Raw genomic sequence first — 18491 nt, forward strand, 5'->3', positions numbered from 1 at the left:
CCATACAGTAATCTCTAAAGGCAGCAGCAGCAAATTAGCAAAAGCTGAAAAGCAGCAACTACGGACCCATAATTAGTCCATGATAGGTCCAGATCCTACCTGGTTTAATCCCAAATTTTTTTTATTCTTTCCACCTGCCAACTGTTACATTTTGATAATTCAAATAAAAAGGAAAACCCATCAAAATTAAAGCTTCAAAATGCTGAATTACAGGATAGTCAATTAACATTTAATATTTATTAATATGACAAAATAAAGGTATGGATTACATGAACTTCACATTTTATATACATAGTATAGCTGAACAAACTATAAAATCACTATGGGTTTTTTCTGTCAGAAAAAAACCCAAAAGCTACTAAGAGGCACCATGTTATTGGGCTACCATATGGAAAGTATTATATATAAAGAGGATCTCCAGTGACTGAATTATTTTTGTTATAGGGTAATGTAGTCAAGCAATGAAAGATTTGTGTGTTAGTATGTAGAGAAATTATATGAGGAAAGGGAAAAAATGTCTAAATCTTTTTGGCAGGAGACCTGAAACGAAAGAAAATCACATCAAAAGCCAGGAAGCTATACCTATAAAATTCATCCCTGAAAACCACACAGTGGTCTCCTATTCCATTCATTCATAAAGCTGCTGGAAAAGGCAATCCCTGATGCACACATGGATTGTGCAGTTATCAATTAAATTGGCCAGGTGGGGAAAAAGGGCCCATATATGGGGCATTATGTATTAGATACTTGGTGTTGGGTTCCTCATAGGAGACTTGCAGAACTTTCAGAGTTCAAGGCTTAATTTGAAAATGTAACTCCTTTCTTTCCATGGGAAGGGACACTCAAAGTGTGGAAAAGAAGGGCAAATCTAGTTCTCTTCCATGGCCTTGTAGACCATCTTCCATTCCACCCTTCCATCCCTTTGAGTAGTAGAGCTACTGCCTCAGAGGAAAAAAGCATATTAAATCATGGTAGAGCCAGAGCTGTGTCAGGGCCTGTCCTTCATGTACTTTCAGCAAGCTCTGGAGACTGAATCTCCTCCTCTGCATGGAAGTTCCAGGGTCCATGAGTCTATGGAGCTGTTCCACAGTAACTTTCAGAAAGTACCAAGTGAGACAAGTAGGAAAAACCTAAGCACAGTACTCCAGGTATGCCTTGACAAGTGATAAATAGAGAGGGCCAATTACTTCATCTTTGCTTGCTGGTGATGCTCTTGTTGGTACAATCTGGCATGTCAGGCAAAGGAGGAAACGAGGGGGGATGAGCAGGACTCCCCCCTAAACACACAAATTCAGAGCTTTCATGTCCATTCACCCCAAATGGGAAATGGCATCTTCAATGGGCAAAGCAGTATTATCATGGGCTCACTTTGGTCCAGTGATTAAAAACTGGAGTACAACAAATAACAAAGACCCAAAAACAACAACAAAAACTGTGTTCAGTTCAGAAATAGGATTTATAGTTGTCATCCCACTAATTTCTCATTTTGCATTCTAGATATCAAGAAAATAAATGAACAACAGCAGCCATGAGGTGTGCTTTGGGATCAGGATTGTACAAAGTGCAAAAAGGTTTTCCTAAAAGCTGAGGGACACTCCTGTAAGTCATGTTATATATGATCCTAGAAGCCACAGGCCCCTCTTATATCACCTTGGCATAAGAGAGCTCCTGTGAGAGCTCAGAGCAAGGTTGGGAGAATAGTCCAGAAACTGCCCACTAGCTTTCACTTGGGAGACAGCCATGACTGCAGCCTCAATAAACATTTCCCTAATAAATCACAGGGAATGGGGGAGACACAGGGCCAGGCCCATTTCAGCAGGCAATGTGAAATACTACTTAGGGACCACCAGGGCAGACAGACCTACCCACAGGTTACTCTGTTAAAAAAAAATGTAAAAAAAAAAAAAGGAAATAATTATAGCTCATAACAGACTACCAGCATCACAGTTCAGAAATTATTTGTCTTCTGACCAAAAAAATTCATCTTGAACACCAATCAACATTTTATTGGCAAGCTCAGACTCAACTGATACACTCATATCTAGTTGTTGGAATAAATGTGCATAATAAAAACCACGAGTCTTTGAATTCAGTTTTAAGTAATTACTATGCTTTCTACATGGTGCTGATTTAACTAAAATCAAAAGACTACTCCTCCCATACAGGAAGACAAGTCTAATGAATGGAGCTGCATTTCAGAAACACAGCAGCACAGCTGCAAACCAACAATGGCTTTTGTGTCCAGCATCCAGGACTTTAAAAAAAGTCTTTACCATCCTGTGCAACACATAAATAGTATTGCACAAGTTTGTTTCTTTTAAATAGGTTGGATTTTAATCGCATGTCACTTGAATCCTCGGGCTAAATTTGCCATCTTTTGGTAACTCTGACTTCACGCTGCTCCTCTCTACAAGGCGACTTAAGTGTACTTTGGAGGAGCATCTGTACTTTCAGAAGTCTGAAGAAATCAGCAGTAGATATGTCAACAACTCGGCAGAAGTTTTTTCTAAATAAGATTTTTCCTAATATTTAAGTACTTAGCAGCTTGGGAAAAGTTTGTTCAGGGCAAAGCCTGGAAAGCTTTTGGTGCAAATGCATTTCCCGGTGTTGGGAACCCATCGCAGCGCTGCAACGGGGGCCGGCGGGTGCCTGCGGAGGCAGAGCCCGTGGTCACGCCGGCTGTGGCACTGGTCAATGGTGATTTACCGATTTACCGATTTACCAGCGGCCGGTCCCAGGCCGGGCCGGGGTTCGTACCGCCCGCTAGAGTGACACGGCTTTCCCCGGGGGAGCATCACCGCGGCTGGGTGGCCGGCTCCGGGGCAGCCTGCCCTGCTCCGGCCGGGACCACCCGCCCCTCTCCACCACGGGCTCTGCCCGCCCCGTCTCCAGGCGGGTCCGCCCCGCCCCGCCCGGTTATACGGCCCCGTCCCGCCGCCCGCCCGCGCTCCGGCGCTGCCGCCGCGCCGCCGAGGGACGGCCAGAGGGACGGCCCGAGGGACAGACAGACAGCGCCGGGGTCGCGGCCGGGCCGCCCGCCGCCCGTGCCCGGGCGATGGTGCCGGCGCCCGGGAGCGCCCTGCTCGCCGCGCTGCTCGCCGCCGGGCTGGCCGCTGCGGGCAGGTGAGCGGGGACGCGGGCGGGAGGGGCCCGGGCACGGCAGCCCCGCTGCCGGCGGGTCCGGGGCTGGGCGCCGCTGCTCCCCGGCGGCCCCGCGGGAGTCGGGGGCTCCCGCCGTGCCCGGGGTGTCCCCGGGGCTCGCCCCGCCGGCGGCCGCTCCCGGGGCCGTGGTGCTGAACGGCGCCCGCCCGGTTCGTGCGCTCCAGCGGGCGTGTGAGCCGCTCCCCCGAGCTACTCACACCGGAGCTGGGTAAGCGGGCTCTGGGAAAACCGGCAGCCTAAATTGCGGTCCCAAGGTGGGAGTAGCTGCACCACCTGTGGAAAGGCGTGGGCACCCCCAGCTCTTGGTCTGCCAGCATAAACGGCCCTGCACCAGCAGCCAGTCATCACAGATGCTGGGTTCTATGGTATGCTTTGGAATCAGAACGAGATTGTGAGAGAGGATCAATAAAACCACTTACTCCAGACCAAGCCATTCCAGTGTTCCATCTCCCAATTCTCCAGAAGCAGAAGTGCTGCAGCAAGGGAATGGCTTGTAAGGGGAGAATTTCCAGCAACTGCATGTGAAGCCTTCAAGTTGTTTTGTGTTTTATTTCTTTAATATTAGATCTATGAATGGAACCATTTGTCATCGATAAGTGGCAGTGTGCTGTTCAAGCACGTGCGAGCTGTTGAGTGGTCAGCTCCTCTGAAACTGGAAGTTCATGAACTCCAGACCTGCTCTTATATTTTAGAGAAATCACATTTATTATTCTATACCACCTCACACCGTTGGCGAGGGCAAGGGAAAAGGGCTGTCCTCCAGGAAGAAGGGTTTCCTTCCAGTCAACAAAATGTGGTGGAGGGAGCCTGTCTGGTCTATTATTGGGGTATTCTCATGTGAAATGTTTCTTTTCTTCTACCTTCTGTCATTAGTATTGTTGCTGTTTCTGTTCATTTCCCTATCTAGTTGCTGTTTCCAGTAAATTGTTTTCACCTCAGCCTTCAATCTTTGCCTCTTGTGCCTCCAGTTCTCATCTCCATCCTGCTGCTAGAGGAAGGGTGAAGAGAAATTGGGGGTGTTGTGGTTACTATTTATCCTCACTGTTCTTTGCTAAATGTCTCATAGTGCTGTCAGCAATACCACAGCCACATAAAACCAATTACTTCTCTCTTTCCTGGGCACCCTGGACTGCTAAGCAGCCACTTGTTCCCTTTAGCACCAGTGCTGCCTCTCAGAGGACAGAGTTCTTCACACAGCACTCTTCCACTGCACTGTGATCTGACCTGCATAGTGTGCCTTCTCTTGCCTTTCTTTTCAATCACATATTTTGGCTGCAGATTCTTCAAGGCCAGGATTTTTTTGCACACTGAGCAGACTGTGACAAATCCAGCTATCTCACTCAGGTGCTTTAGGTAGTTCCTCTGAATTCCTACAGGAATATCAGACAAGGAGGGATCTGAAGTGCCCTGTACCTCCAGTCTACATTACTTCTTCCCCTGTATCTAGGAAGGTTCATGTGATATTCTCCCAGAAAGGGTCTGCCTGCCTGAAAGAATCTCCTCTTTCTAAACTTTTTTTAAAATGCTGATCTCCTGTTAGAAATAGCTAAGCTGATGGGTGTTGATTCTTCATGGGTAAGAGGGACTAACCTGGCAAGCTGGTTTTCCTCCCGGATTTTGGGATGTAGTTTTCTTCTGCCAAAGGTAGTTTTATCTTGATGCTCCTTGTGGAAGTCAGAACAAGTCTTTTGACCCTGTCCAGGGCTATATCACAGTTCAGCTGTGTTAATTTAATTTTCAGCTTTATGGAACATTTCCCAGTTTTAAGGAAAGTTTGTTCTGAAATCTTGAGAGATATTGTATGCTTTATAATGACATTATTTTTTAAAAATTTTGAAATAAATTATTATATAAAACATTACTGAATCAGTTTTTCCTGTGAAAATGAGCACCTTTTGGAAAGGAATGAGATCCTTCTTCCTCCAGGCTTTAGGCATTTTAACCACCCAGGGGAGTCATAGCACTATCCAGATGCATTCAAAGGGATTCTCTGAGATGCAAGAGAATGTACATTTACTATCCAGGTGAATTCAAGGCCACTTTCTAGTCTGCAAGCAGAACATATGTTCATCAAGTTGTATACTTGCAAATGATGTAAGGCAGCAGCATATGGATAACAAAATGGAAAAAGGTTATTTTATTGTCTATAAATAAGGATGCAGAGGCAGGGTGCTGATTTGTCACAGACACAGAGGAGTTATAGCTGCTCAAAACACCTTTTCACCTGTCTGAAGATGTTCATGAACAAGTACATGTACTCCTGTAAACAGCATCACTGTGTTGATGGCAAAGGTTGGGTGGCTTCAGAACAATTTATTCCAGCACTGATGTTTTTTCACTTGTTAGCTGACATGAAGACCTCTTTGTATAGAGTATCTCAGATACATGAGCTTATGCATTTCCTCTGAACTCTTTTCTAGTTCCAATGGTTCAGCTACTAAAGAAAACTCTGGAGTAACACCTTGTGTCTTTGAAGTGTATGCATATATTTGTTCTACTAGTTTGCCTCAGTGATGTTTGCAGGAACTGTTTTGGTGTGAGTGCAACCGTTACAGATAAGCACAGGAGGATACATGCAAAGCACTCCTGTAATGTGAAAAATATTACCTTTTTTGTGCCTCAGACTAAAAAATGCAAAAGTTCATGCCTGATGGCTTTTTTCCATCATTTTTTTCCCACTGTGAGATTTCTGTTGCAGTGTATTGTCCCCCCTCAGGACCCCAAATCACTTACTGCAAAGCTCTCACCAAACAGGAATTTTCTGGGTCAAAACTAACACTTTGGAATCTCTGAAGAAAATGCATTTTAAATTATGACTTGGATAAAGCAATGAGGACAGAAGATTTTGGATAAAGGAAAGAATTTTATAAAGGGGACAGTCATGTAGTGGTGCTCAACTTAAGTAACAGCAAGCATAGGGAGAAGAGAACTAAAGCCACAGCACTCATAGGAGCACAGAGGAGGTCTAGAAGATTTACACATTTGTGAATTTCCATCAGATTTATAATTTTGGCAATTATATGGGAGGCTTTCCAACTTATGCAGCTGTTGATCTGCACAATGACTTTGAAGCCCCTGGGCTTATTGGCAGGTGAAATTAACATTAATTTGTATGGTCAGGGAGTCTCATGCAACCAGAGTGCCTGGAACTGTCAGGACTATATGCAATCACTTTGCATGTATGCAGTGGCTATGAGCCTGTAAGTCACTAGCTTTTATGGGGCTGACTGATGTTCTTAACATGCTTTTCTGTAGAATCAGTCTTTCACCATCCGAGGCAATAGTGCTGTCAGTTATGGCGTGATATGATCCAGTTGTTCATGGGACACAAACTGAGGCAGCCCTGGTGACTTCACTGACATTAAGATGGCTCATTCTAGCAAGGAGCTGGCTGTATTTTTTGCCTTTCTGTGTTTCTCATTAGAAAGTGTTTACCTTACACAGTTAATTTATTGCAGGTGAAACATTCCCATCATCCCAGTTTCTCTGATCAAAGGGAAGCTTGCACTCCTGTCTAGGAACACTGCTCTAGGTTTGGTGAAATAAGAATGGATAAAACATAAGAGAATCGCACAGAGTTGTATGCAGAGGAATGGACTAGAGCATTTTCCTGCTGGAGCTAGTGTTTGTCCTTCCTTACACAGCTCGAGAGCTCTTGGGCCGCTGGGGGCTGTGAGCCAGCCTGGGGTGTGTCGCTACGGCTCCAGGTGGGATTGCTGTCCTGGCTGGAGAAAGAACAAGGGCCACTGTGAAGGTAACATTCGCTTTCTGCTTGTTTCCTCTCTGCTGCTGTGTACTTGATACTAATAAGGAGGTTTCTTACACGTCTGCCAGAAGTTACAGAGGGAAAACTCCTGAGGAGTGAAATCTCTAAATCTGTGAGAGATCAAATAAAACATGCTTGAGAGACCATCTCCTCAAAAAAAAGCAGAGCTTTGGGTAAATAACACCAAACCATAACTTGCACGTTCAGAAATTCTTACATCCAGAAGGCACCATCTGTTCTAACCTCCTGCACAGCCCTGGTCAGTGGCTGCACTGTTACAGCTGTTGAGTACATGCCATAAATGTAGTGTTTTCTAATGCTATATAAGGACCCCTAAAATTATTTAATATTTAATATCAGTTGGTATCCTTTATCTTCAGATTACACAGCCTCTGCGAAACAGAAGATTTTAACTTTCTAAAAATACAAATAAAACTCGAGCAATAAGTGCCCCTGACTTGAGCTTGGGTAGCCAGCCAGCATTATGGTCTGTGGATTGTTTGCTTAATGAAGAGACAATGACTCTTCTATGACACTTCTAATTTGTGAAAGGTCTACGTATCCTAAGGAAAATGCAGTATGGAATCTCTGTCTCCAATTGTACTTGGTCAAAACACAACAAAATCATAAAATATATGTTTTAGACATTTTTCAGATGTTGCACTTGTTGTCCCAGAGAGTTTGGCCTTTTATACCTAGTGAATTTGTATAAAGGCTTAAGATTATTCATTGCTGAAAATCCATATGCTAAAAGGGAAAGATGTAAAATGTCTCTGCTCTGTATATATGATATGCCATTTTAAAAAAAGAAAAAGGGATTATTGTCGTATTTCTTTCATTGCTTAATTGCACTTTAGTTTTGATGCAAATTAATACCTGGAGAGATAGCTGGCAAATGTAACTTTTGATTAGCCAGTGGGATAGGTTGTCTTGTTTTAAAGCAATAGGTTTTCATAAAATTTGAAGGATGTTCTTTGGCAAATCACTTTAAGCTACCTATAATGTAATTCTGCATTGTAAATCCAGATGTGGTCCTAACACTGCAAGCTGGTCTTCATCCCATGGGAGAACATCCCAAGCAGGGATACTTTGGATCCTAGAGGAACAAGCTGATCTTGCAGTGTGCCACATTGCTTTCGGGGCTGGAAAAAGTGTTGAAAAATGCCTCAGTCTGCAGAGTTAGTACCTTCAGTACATCTGAATGTATCTGTTAATGGAGGGAAGATACTTGAATTCCAAAAATTAATTTTAATATTAATTTTACTATATAGTAACTAAACTTTCCTATTGTTTGCAGATCAGCTTAACTACATAAGGAATTGAGGTTCACATCCTGGTGCACACTCTATCACTGTTTCTTCAGAGGCAGTCCTGATATAAATGCATATTTGGTTTGCTCTTCCTGAATAACCCCCATGCTGACAATTCAAGTGATTTCAGGAGCCTTAAGGCTTATAAAATTCAGCATTTAATTTCTGATTGATAATCCAGAGGACTTGGAGTTGCTTTTTAACGTGTCCAGGTTAAATGTAGCCCTCTCAAATTATTGTAAACATGATGCAAATATACTCCCTGGGATGTGTGCTAAGGACAGTTGCCTGATGACAGATGGGCTCTGGATGTTCAGGACGGGATAGACACGTTCCTCAGCTGTAACTGAGGAGATCCAAGACTGTAAACTGTTACAGGATTATGTGTCTCCTTTGGCTCTAGGAGAGTGCTGTTGCATCTTTCCTGCTCCAGATGCCAAGCATAGCAATTCAAGCTGCTGGCCAGCTGCTTCTCACATAGGCTTTCTAATGAAAGGAAAAAGGCAAGAGTACAAAACTAAATGTGGCTTTTAACCATTGCAGAAAAAAAAAAGGAAAAAAAAAAGAGGGATACGCCTTTTGTCTTTACAAGCCTGGAAAAAAACCAAATTCTTGTAATTAATGTTAGTGCCACTATTCTGAAGCCCAAATAAAGTGTTAATCAGTAGTTACTGTGCTCACACTAGAGAGAGGTGTGGAAGATGCTGAACTTGTGCAAAACCTCTTAGGCAACTAAGCAGGGCAAAAGTTCTTAAATAGAATATTTCTAACTTTTTATTTTTCTCTCTCTTTTCTCTGCCTGACTCCACCAGCTACCTGTGGACATGGTTGCAAGTATGGCGAGTGCATGGGACCAAACAAATGCAAATGTTTCCCTGGATTTACAGGGAAAACCTGTAACCAAGGTTTGTACATGTGCTCCAGAAAGGACACTGTTGGTTTTCTGTTTCCTTATCTTGTACTATGGTTTTTGTCATCTTCCAAAGCAGTAAACCAGGATGTTTTCTTGTTTATGTAGAAGAACTTAAGAATTTAAGGCTTTTGCATCTCCAGCATCCCAGACAAGCTCTAAGCCTCCTTCAGCAGACAAAAGTTGGAACCTACATTGTTTATCTCCTATGAGCTGGTGACAAGGGCAAACTCATGTTTATAGTCAGAGGATTAAGGCATGGAGAGATTATAGGAAGATATCAGAAGAGATGGAATCCAATTCCAGAACCCATATTATTTTCTTAAGTAGCAGCCCATGTTTCTTTTTAAGTTAATCTTCTAATCAGAAAGACTTGCAATTATATGGTAGACATGTAATTTATCAATCTGCCTGGGCTATTTGTATATGCCAATAGCATTTCTGAGAACCACCATTGGGAGTCCTTAGAATTGCATTTTCAGAAACTTTAAAAGCACCATTTCCCCCCATAAATTTGGAATTCAACATGAAAATATTTCAGTTAACACATTGGTAAGAACACAGTTGTTTTTTTTTCTCCTGTTCCAAAATATATCCCCTGTCTTGGGTCAGATGAAAAGGATCAGGTCACTGTGCATGGAGAGGCAAATGAGTGAACTGTAGGTGCTATGATGGAAACATGACATAAAGGCCACACAAATGACCAGGTCTGTCCTCGCTACCTTCCTAAGCTCCTGCAGACTTTGCTTGAAAATATTGCATTGACACACTAAACACACTTTTTTTATAGTCAAAACAGCCCATTTATTACACAGTATCTTTCAAAAAATATGCCCTAAAGATGTGCTATTAAGTATTTTGGAAAAATCCATCTTGTGCTGTTTCTCACAGAGAAAGAAGTTAACTCCTCAGTACCACTAGAGAGGAAAGGGAAACAGCAGCTGTGGTTATGTGCAACAGATACATAAGCACCAGTTACAACTTCAGCCTCTAAACACAGAGGTTTAATTTCAAAAACTATTTGGCAGCTGAAATGTTGCTAAAAGGCAACAGAGAAGCCCTCAGCTTTTAGGTGCTTTCTGTGCAGTAATTCCGTGTGCGTTTGACATGCTCTCCATAGGCAACCTGACCAGTTCTGTGCACTTCAGCAGGTTCTGAGACTGAGGCTTGGAGGAAGCACTGCACAGGCTCCCTGTTAGGTCCTGGGCTTTTCTACCTTCTGAAGCAGAAGCAGGATCTTTTTCAGTGGGGTGGTGGCTGGCACAGGCCAGAAGTGTCCAAGAGCTGTTTGTTTCAACAGTAGAGCCGTATAGGTGGTCATGTTCCATCAGCCAGGAGTGTTAATACCCACTTCTAATTTACTGGCAGATGTAGCCTTGGTCTGTCCTTACAGCAGAATGTCCTGCTAAGCAAGCTCAACATGAGCTAACTAAAATAACAGAGATAAGGGGACTGTATTAGTCTGCCACCAAGTCTGAGCTAAATTAGCCTTATCTCCATAGGTTCTTTTTTAGACCTGTGTATGCTATCTGTGCATTGTGAGAGATAGGAACAGATAAGCACTTTTGAAAATGTATGGCCTAAGTGGAATAACTTTTGTTCTCTAGTGTGCTCTGTAGTTTCTTTGTTAAGAGAGTCTTAGTTATTTAGTGGAGTCACAGTAGCACAAAAATCCAGTGTGATTTGCAAGCAGACAGGTTGTCATTTTTCAAACAGACCCTGTGGGAATAATAGAATGCAACCCTCTCTCTCCCCGGGACTGAGCTGTCACAAGCACTTGTGCACCTCCACAAAGTTTATGCTTTGAATGGCCTGGAGATTTTGTTCCTGTGGTCTGCAGGGTGTGACACAAGAACAGACGCTTCTCCCATTGGAAGTGGGGTTGCACAAGCTCAGTGCTTGACTGGAGAGCTGCTCCTTTAGTGAAATTATGTTATTGCTCTTATGTGCTGTTAAACACATATTGAGTGGGCTGCATATGCTGGTGCAGTCTGTAAATGAGTTCCATCTATTCACTAATCACTACAAGAGGTAGAGGTGTCAGGTCATGGAACAAAAAAACACAGATGTTGTCCCCTTGTCATAGGCCAAATATCATTGTCAGCACTGCTCACCCTATACCACATAAATAAGCGTTTTAGAATTCTCATTGTCTCTGTGAAGGATGGATGTTGGGAATTTGAAATTTATTTACTTTATGAAAAGCCTTTAAATACTGGATTTTGAGAAGAATTTAGGATGTTTGATTCTCAGGATTTTGAGATTTTTGAGATCCTTTTAAAGTCAATTATCATAAATTGTATTTCATTTCTGCTACTGATAACCTTGGGGCCAGTGCGTAGCTCAGAAAAATTAAAGTAAAAATCTTTGTTTCACTTTATCTCAAACTGTTTTGCTATTCTTAGTCTCATGTTTTTGCTTTTCTAATACAGAGGTCAACTGGAGGGCTAGAACCAGAAAAAATCCATTTAAAAAACTCCCAGAAAAAGATTAGCTACGATTCTCTCCACCCCTCCACTTCTTCCTAACAAGCTGCCAGATGTGACCAGAGTTTGCATTAATTTTTCAAGTGTAGAGGTCTGTGTATGTTGGTTTTACTAGCAGTCTTCCAGCCAGATGGTCTGCTCAACTCTCATCTTGCAAGGGGCTGGCTTATTTTCCATCCAGATGATTTCACTCTGGGGAATTCCACACATTAGGCAATATTATCCACCTATATGCATGAATATAAGTATAAAAGCCCAGCACTCACTCAGTTCCAATGACTTCTGCAGATCTGAATGAATGTGGACTGAAGCCACGTCCCTGTGAGCACAGATGTATGAACACACACGGCAGCTACAAGTGCTATTGTCTCAACGGGTACATGCTCATGCCAGATGGCACATGTGCAAGTAAGTAACAGAGCTGATGGAACAGGCACACCAAGATCATCTAATCACATCTAATCCCAGCAGATTTTCCTCTTGGGATGAACTGATTTAGTTTATTCAGGATAGGGTCTCTGCCCCTGCTCTCCGGTACTGTCACAGCTGAAAGAGGCTTCCTATTTGGTAGTTCCTGGGTGAAGTAAACTAGGTCATACCTTTAGTTTGGTCTTCAGAGGTGTTTTGGTCCTGATAGAAGTAAAAGTCTTTGATAGTGTTGCTTCAGATGAAGAACAGCTAGTATGATCTCAGTGTATACTCCTGACAGTTCATCTGTTGAATAAGGATGACCGAATGTATTCAAGCAAAGCACCAATACAGATAACTTTTTACTGTGCTGCATTTCATGCCATTATTCCCTGCTTTACCTTTCTGTGCTCCACTACTTATTTTTTTTTATTTGTATTAATATTCTTTCGACAGTTGGTGAAAATTGATCTTGCAAACATTTGCTGTATGATCTAAGGCTTATCTAAACTTATGAAAATAGGTATTTATACCTATCTTCTTTGTTTTTAAGCTAGCATGAAATGGAAAGCATTCTGCTTTTTTAGCCAACCTGATTTTTCAGACCTGGGGAAGTTTCTAGTTTGTTGGTGACAGAGTTTTGTTTGTAGAAAATATCTCATGGACTCCTGAAATTTTTATATGTTAATTTATAAACGGCTTTCTTTGTAATGAATGGATTTTTGTTGTTCTGATTAATTTCTGTGTTTATCCATATCTAGCTTAAAACTGTATGATTCCTGCCTAGAATTTTGCTCTTCTTGTTATTTTAAATACTGTTTTCAGGTTCTAGGACATGTGACATGGTGAATTGCCAATATGGATGTGAAGAAGTCAAAGGCCAGGTGCAGTGTCTCTGTCCATCAGGTGGCCTTCAGCTGGGACCAGATGGAAGGACATGCATTGGTATGGTTAGAGAGCTCACTCAGCTTCTTTTCTGCAGTATTCCTGAAGCCATAAGATTCTGGGGAAAGGTTGGGAAGTAGTTAACCCTCCTCACTGGCTTAAATAATGATTCTTGTTACTCTCAATGTATTGTAAAATTTTAATTTCTAAATATATTTTTTCTTGAACTATTGGCCATGTAATTCTTTGGATAACTCTCATCCCCAGTAAATAATTCAATGTTTTGACATGATTTAGAGTCATCAACAGATTTGGTTTCTCCTATTAGTATGAGGCCATTATTTACTGAGCTCTACCTGCAGGAAGCTGCCCTGCTAACATAATGTATTATAGGATTTGGGGATTTTGTTTGGTTGGCACTTTCTTTTATTGTGGTGACCCACAATGCAAACTTCTCAGTTTTTCTCCAGAAGCCTCAACATTGCCTGTGAGTTTCCTGTGATGAAGAAATCATTGGTTATAATACTTGGTACTGTGTTCTTTCATAAAGTTAGTTCAAATTTTACTGCTTCACTCATAAGAACACATGTGAAAGCCACCACCAAATGTGAAATTATAAGATTTATTTATTAGGTTTATTTGTGACAGCCAAGAACAAATCACTCCCATTCAAACCCAGTGAGTTTTTTCCCATTTTACCTTCTCATGGATCTGACCAGCATCCCTTCTCCTGCTGTAGACATTGATGAATGTTCCACTGGCAAAGCTGTCTGCTCATACAACCGCAGATGTGTCAACACATTTGGAAGCTTCTACTGCAAGTGCCAGCTGGGATATGAGCTGAAATACACCAGTGGCCGCTACAGCTGTGCAGGTAGGAGCTAGCCCATGCATGTTCCTTCTTCATTCTTCTGATTCCCACAGAGCACATCTTCCCTGTGGTTGCCCCCAGCACATTGTCCTGTCCTGAGGATGCTGCCTCAGATATGGGTAGAAGATGTCACACTAAGAATATTCTTGATGGGACTTTGAATTTTTTGCTGGTTTTTTTTTGGTTTGGTTTGTTTTGGTTTGGTTTTTTTTCTGTAGCCTTATGAAAAATCAAATCACTGGCACTTGCAATTTAAATTGCCTCATTGTGCCAAGTCAAGGTATGCAAGAGCTTGTTCTAAGTTGGCAACTGTTGACTAAAAAAATGCTACTTCTGGTAAAGGTTTAATTAAAGAACCATTTTTTGTTGTCTTGTTTTCAAAATGTGATGAATAAACAGTCCTACTATATTTTTTTTCCTTTTTTCATATCATTATTGAGGAATTTGAAGTACATGTCTTCATGGCTGTAAAAACAGTTATTTGGATGGTTTGAAGAGAACTTAAGGAAAAAAAAGAATGACAATAGTAGGTTTCAATTACTTTTCAGGTTTCTGTTGTATGACCAAGTTTCTCCCTAACAAAAATAAATACAGGCAAAAAGTTATCTTGACATGCTCAGGTGTTAAAACAAATGTCAAAACACCCTTAACTCCATTTTCAATCTATTGACTGAATGCTGGAAGAACAGCAAAATATAAGTTACTGCAGCAGGTTCTGCAGGAGTATTGTTCAAACTGTTGACTACACAAGGGCCTGGAATTGTCGGAACTAATACACATGCATAAAAAAGACAATTAAAGGGATTTGTTTATGATTAATTTATATTGGTAGGAAGGAGTAGGAGGAAGATCATAAGGCAGGTTTGGAGACTTAGGCTTGCATTTCATGTCTGCAAACCCTAAGAGACTTCAAGTGGTAAAAGCATTTTCTTTTCTCATACAATATGTGTGCACAGGAGAAAAATTGGAATGGTCTCAGTAGTGAGGATTTTATTTGCAAACCTAAATCTCACTTTCAGACACACCAAACTTTTGAGTCAGTCTTCCTGCTACTTGTATGTTTGCTGACTTACATTATGAGAGGACCTGTCAGCTGCTAAAAATTATGCAATCTGGATAAAATGTGAGTGGTACAAACATTTGTGCCCCAACATGACTCCTTCATGTGGGATAAATCAGAGACATCTTTGTAATGGAGCAAAATCAAATACTCTTGGTGCCTATATAGTTTGTGTGAGTTAAATGTAGTATTTTCTGCTGAATTTTCCTTATTTTAACTTTTTTCATGCAGCATCATATATATGCTGGAATGTGAGAGGTAGCTTAAAGATCTTGACATCTTGGCATGCTCAGAGTTACTTTCCATTGCATCCTTTCTACAGTGAATGAAAGAATGAGAATGTTTTGGTGAGCTCGTTTTTAACAGTTGTCACCCATTCTCTTGGTGCTTTGTGCATTTTGTTAATGGAAGAGCTTGTGCAACCTGTAGTTTGAATCCTGTCCTCAGGAAATCACTGCATTCATCTTGTCTTTACTGGGATGGATGTTTTCCATGGATGCATATGCCAGCATCTGTGCATTTGGAGCTGACACCAAGCATTCTGTCCTAGTGTGGATCCTTCTGCCTCTGATGGTCTCTGCACTGGCTTGGTCTAACATTAGTGCTTACGGTACCTGGATGAGATGGGTGGCACAAACAGGCTCTCAGGAGCCTTGGGTTTCAAAACAGTTTTCACTGAAGCATTTATATCTTCCCCCAGATGTAAATGAATGTGTGACAAATACACACAGGTGCAACCTCCATGCAGAGTGCCTCAACACCCAAGGATCCTTCCAGTGCAAATGTAAGCAGGGCTACCGAGGAAGTGGATTTGATTGTGCTGGTGAGTACCACTGGATGGCAGGAATAGTGTTTTGTTGTTTTTCTCCAATAATTGATCATTACAAGGCTGAATGATCAGCCTTGAAAAGTCATGCTGAACAGTGCTGCAATAACAACAAAGCAAGACCTCTCCTCAAAATAATATATTAACTGCATGACTCATAGTCAATACAAGGTATCCCTTGTTCAAATTAATTTTGCCTGGAAGTTTTCAAGTCTCATCTCTAAGAATTGCAAGTAGAACAGAGAAATTAATTTATCTTGATGAAACAGAGAAAACAGTTTTAAAAAAATCTACTGTGATTTCTCAATGAATTCCCAAGGTTAGCTCCTTGGAGGGATGTGCAGTCTCTCCCAGAAGGCTAACTTAACAAAAATGAGAAAAGGGAGAAAAGCTATGACTTCTCTGTTAAATTGTTTTCACTTTGTTTGTCTATTGAATATGGAAGACGTCCTATAAAGATGTCATTTTCCACTTTAACTGAATATGACCCTTCAAGAAGAAAGAAAGAAAGGCTGTCCTTGTCTTTATATTTAAAATGAACCTTTTAATTTATACCTTTATTAATCCTGGCAGATGTTTCTCCTGCAACATCATTAAAGATGTTTTCCTCAAGAGGACACTTGACCTCTGCTCAAACATTTAAAAGGTTTTGGTCTGTAGCAGATGAAGTCTACATAATATATAAATCTTTTCAAGTAATGCTTGATCAGCTATGTCTTATGATTATACTTCATGGTCATAGATGTTCTCTGAGTCCCTCTCTTGTTCATGTTCCTACTCCCATTATGGTAGCAATTGAAACTTACAATACACACTGATAAATTAATATTTTCACAGAATATTTTGATTTGCAAGGCACCCACGAGTCCAACTCCAGGGCCTGCACAGGAGAGCACCATTTCATTAAGTTTCAACTTTCAGTATAGAAATGTTGACTTTTGACATGCACAAATACGCAAGCATATGCAAAAATCTGAGTGTTACTGAATGGTTTGATATGGCCATATATTACCACAGCAGAGCTGTTTAGAGCATTCTTCTACTCAACTTCAATTTATGAGCCAGGTTCTTTGCTAGACCACATGTCGTGTGACATGTCACTGCAACTCACTGAAATGGAAGGATGCATTTGACTAGATACCAAAGCAAACTGACAGGACACATCTTGGTATGGTTTTGTTAAAACAAAATGTACCACAGGTGAAATGTTAAACAAATACATGTCTTAGAAAAATAATCTGTTGGTTTGTTGGTTTTTTTTTTATTTATTTGCCTTTTTTTTTAATGAGAAGGTAAAGAATCCAGGGAATGTTCTTTTTGACTAATTCTATGTATAAAATACTTTTTAATCAAGTAAAAACAATTCAACAAGAATGATTGCTTAAATATAAGTAACAATTTTTTTTTCACTTATGAAGAGACTTTTTTTGAGGTCTAGCCCTGTAAAAAATGATTTCTGAATTCAAATGATTCTTATCTTCTCAAATGTGTTTTTCTTACACAGCCCTCTGCCTACTTCCTCCTGTCATATTTCCAATTATCGAAATCCATTTGTTGTTTAACAGAGGAAGGATCCGTGATTCATAAAGTGAATAGAACACACTAAATGGAAAAGAGATTTATTACAAGAGAGAGCAGAAGAATAACATCCAGTAATGAGAGCAATCAGAGCCACAGGCAGGTCAAATGTTGAGGGTCCAGCTAGAAAGTGGTAAACAACAATAGAGGAAAATTAAAATACAGTCAGTGGTAGGTGAACCCTGAAATGTAGAGATGCTAAATAGAGACTGGTGTGGTGGTGTTCACAGGGGTCCCAGGATGAGGGAAGAGACTACATGTTTCAGAAGGCTGATTTATTATCATATATATTATATTAAAAGAAAATGATATATTAAAACTATACTAAAATAATAGAAGAAAGGATTTCATCAGAAGGCAAGGACTAGGAAAGGAATGGAATGATTATAGAATCTTGTAACTGACCAGAGCATCCGAAACAGCTGGACTGTGATTGGCCATTAATTAAAAGCAACCAACATGGGGCCAATCAAAGATGCACCTATTGCATTCCACAGCAGTAGATAATTATTGTTTACATTTCATTTCTGAGGCCGCTCAGCTTCTCAGGAGAAAATATCCCAGCAAAAGGATTTTTCATAAAATATGTCTGTGACAGACTGGTTTCTCTGGTGGTAATTCTCCCACATGTAGCTTTTATTTTAAAGGGAAGTGGAGGAGATTCTTTTCGCTCTGAATGTTTCAATGGTTTACTTTTACTGCAATCCTCAAGAAGATCTGACCAGTGTAACTCATGAGGGCAGGACATGTCTTGCTACTGAGGAAAACAGTTTTTTGAAACAGTGACACAAACAATTGGATGTACCAGCCAACAGTGAAACACTAAGTGTTCTCCAGGTCATATGGAAATTGTAGAAAAACTTTGCCTTTACTGCAGCCAAAAGAAAATTTGCTATGGGGCTTAATGGGATGAGGACACCATCTTGAGCATTTAGGAGCTGAAGGCTCTGGCTTCACACTTCTTTTGGGTGACAATGGCTACAGTTCCTGTGGCCCATTCCAGTTCCTAGCAGGGCTTGTGCTGCAGCTGAACAAAAACCCCCTTAAATTAGCCTCTAGTACTCCACATAATTATTCCCACAGAGATGGAATCCTGTTTTCACAGGAAAACATAGTTCTTAACAGCAATTGTCTCTAGTATAAAAAAAAAACCTGGCTACCATGGAAGCAGTATTTGCTTTTTTCAAAAACTGAAAACTGTTTTAATATACAACTTAATTTTTAGATTA

At 41.0% G+C, this 18491-nt stretch overlaps 1 protein-coding gene across 1 annotated transcript in view; it reads left to right on the forward strand.

The window, feature by feature from the left end:
• Window positions 1-3055: 3055 nt before the first annotated feature.
• The window catches only part of EGFL6 (EGF like domain multiple 6), a 31108-nt gene continuing 15672 nt past the window's right edge, over window positions 3056-18491 (forward strand). The window contains exons 1-7 of the mRNA XM_030235205.2: window positions 3056-3123; window positions 6807-6916; window positions 9051-9143; window positions 11923-12042; window positions 12868-12987; window positions 13667-13801; window positions 15559-15681. Coding sequence (XP_030091065.1) covers window positions 3056-3123; window positions 6807-6916; window positions 9051-9143; window positions 11923-12042; window positions 12868-12987; window positions 13667-13801; window positions 15559-15681 — 769 coding nt within the window. The remainder of the gene's footprint in view (window positions 3124-6806; window positions 6917-9050; window positions 9144-11922; window positions 12043-12867; window positions 12988-13666; window positions 13802-15558; window positions 15682-18491) is intronic.

Source organism: Serinus canaria, chromosome 1, assembly GCF_022539315.1.
Source record: "Serinus canaria isolate serCan28SL12 chromosome 1, serCan2020, whole genome shotgun sequence".
Taxonomy (NCBI): Eukaryota; Metazoa; Chordata; class Aves; order Passeriformes; family Fringillidae; genus Serinus; species Serinus canaria.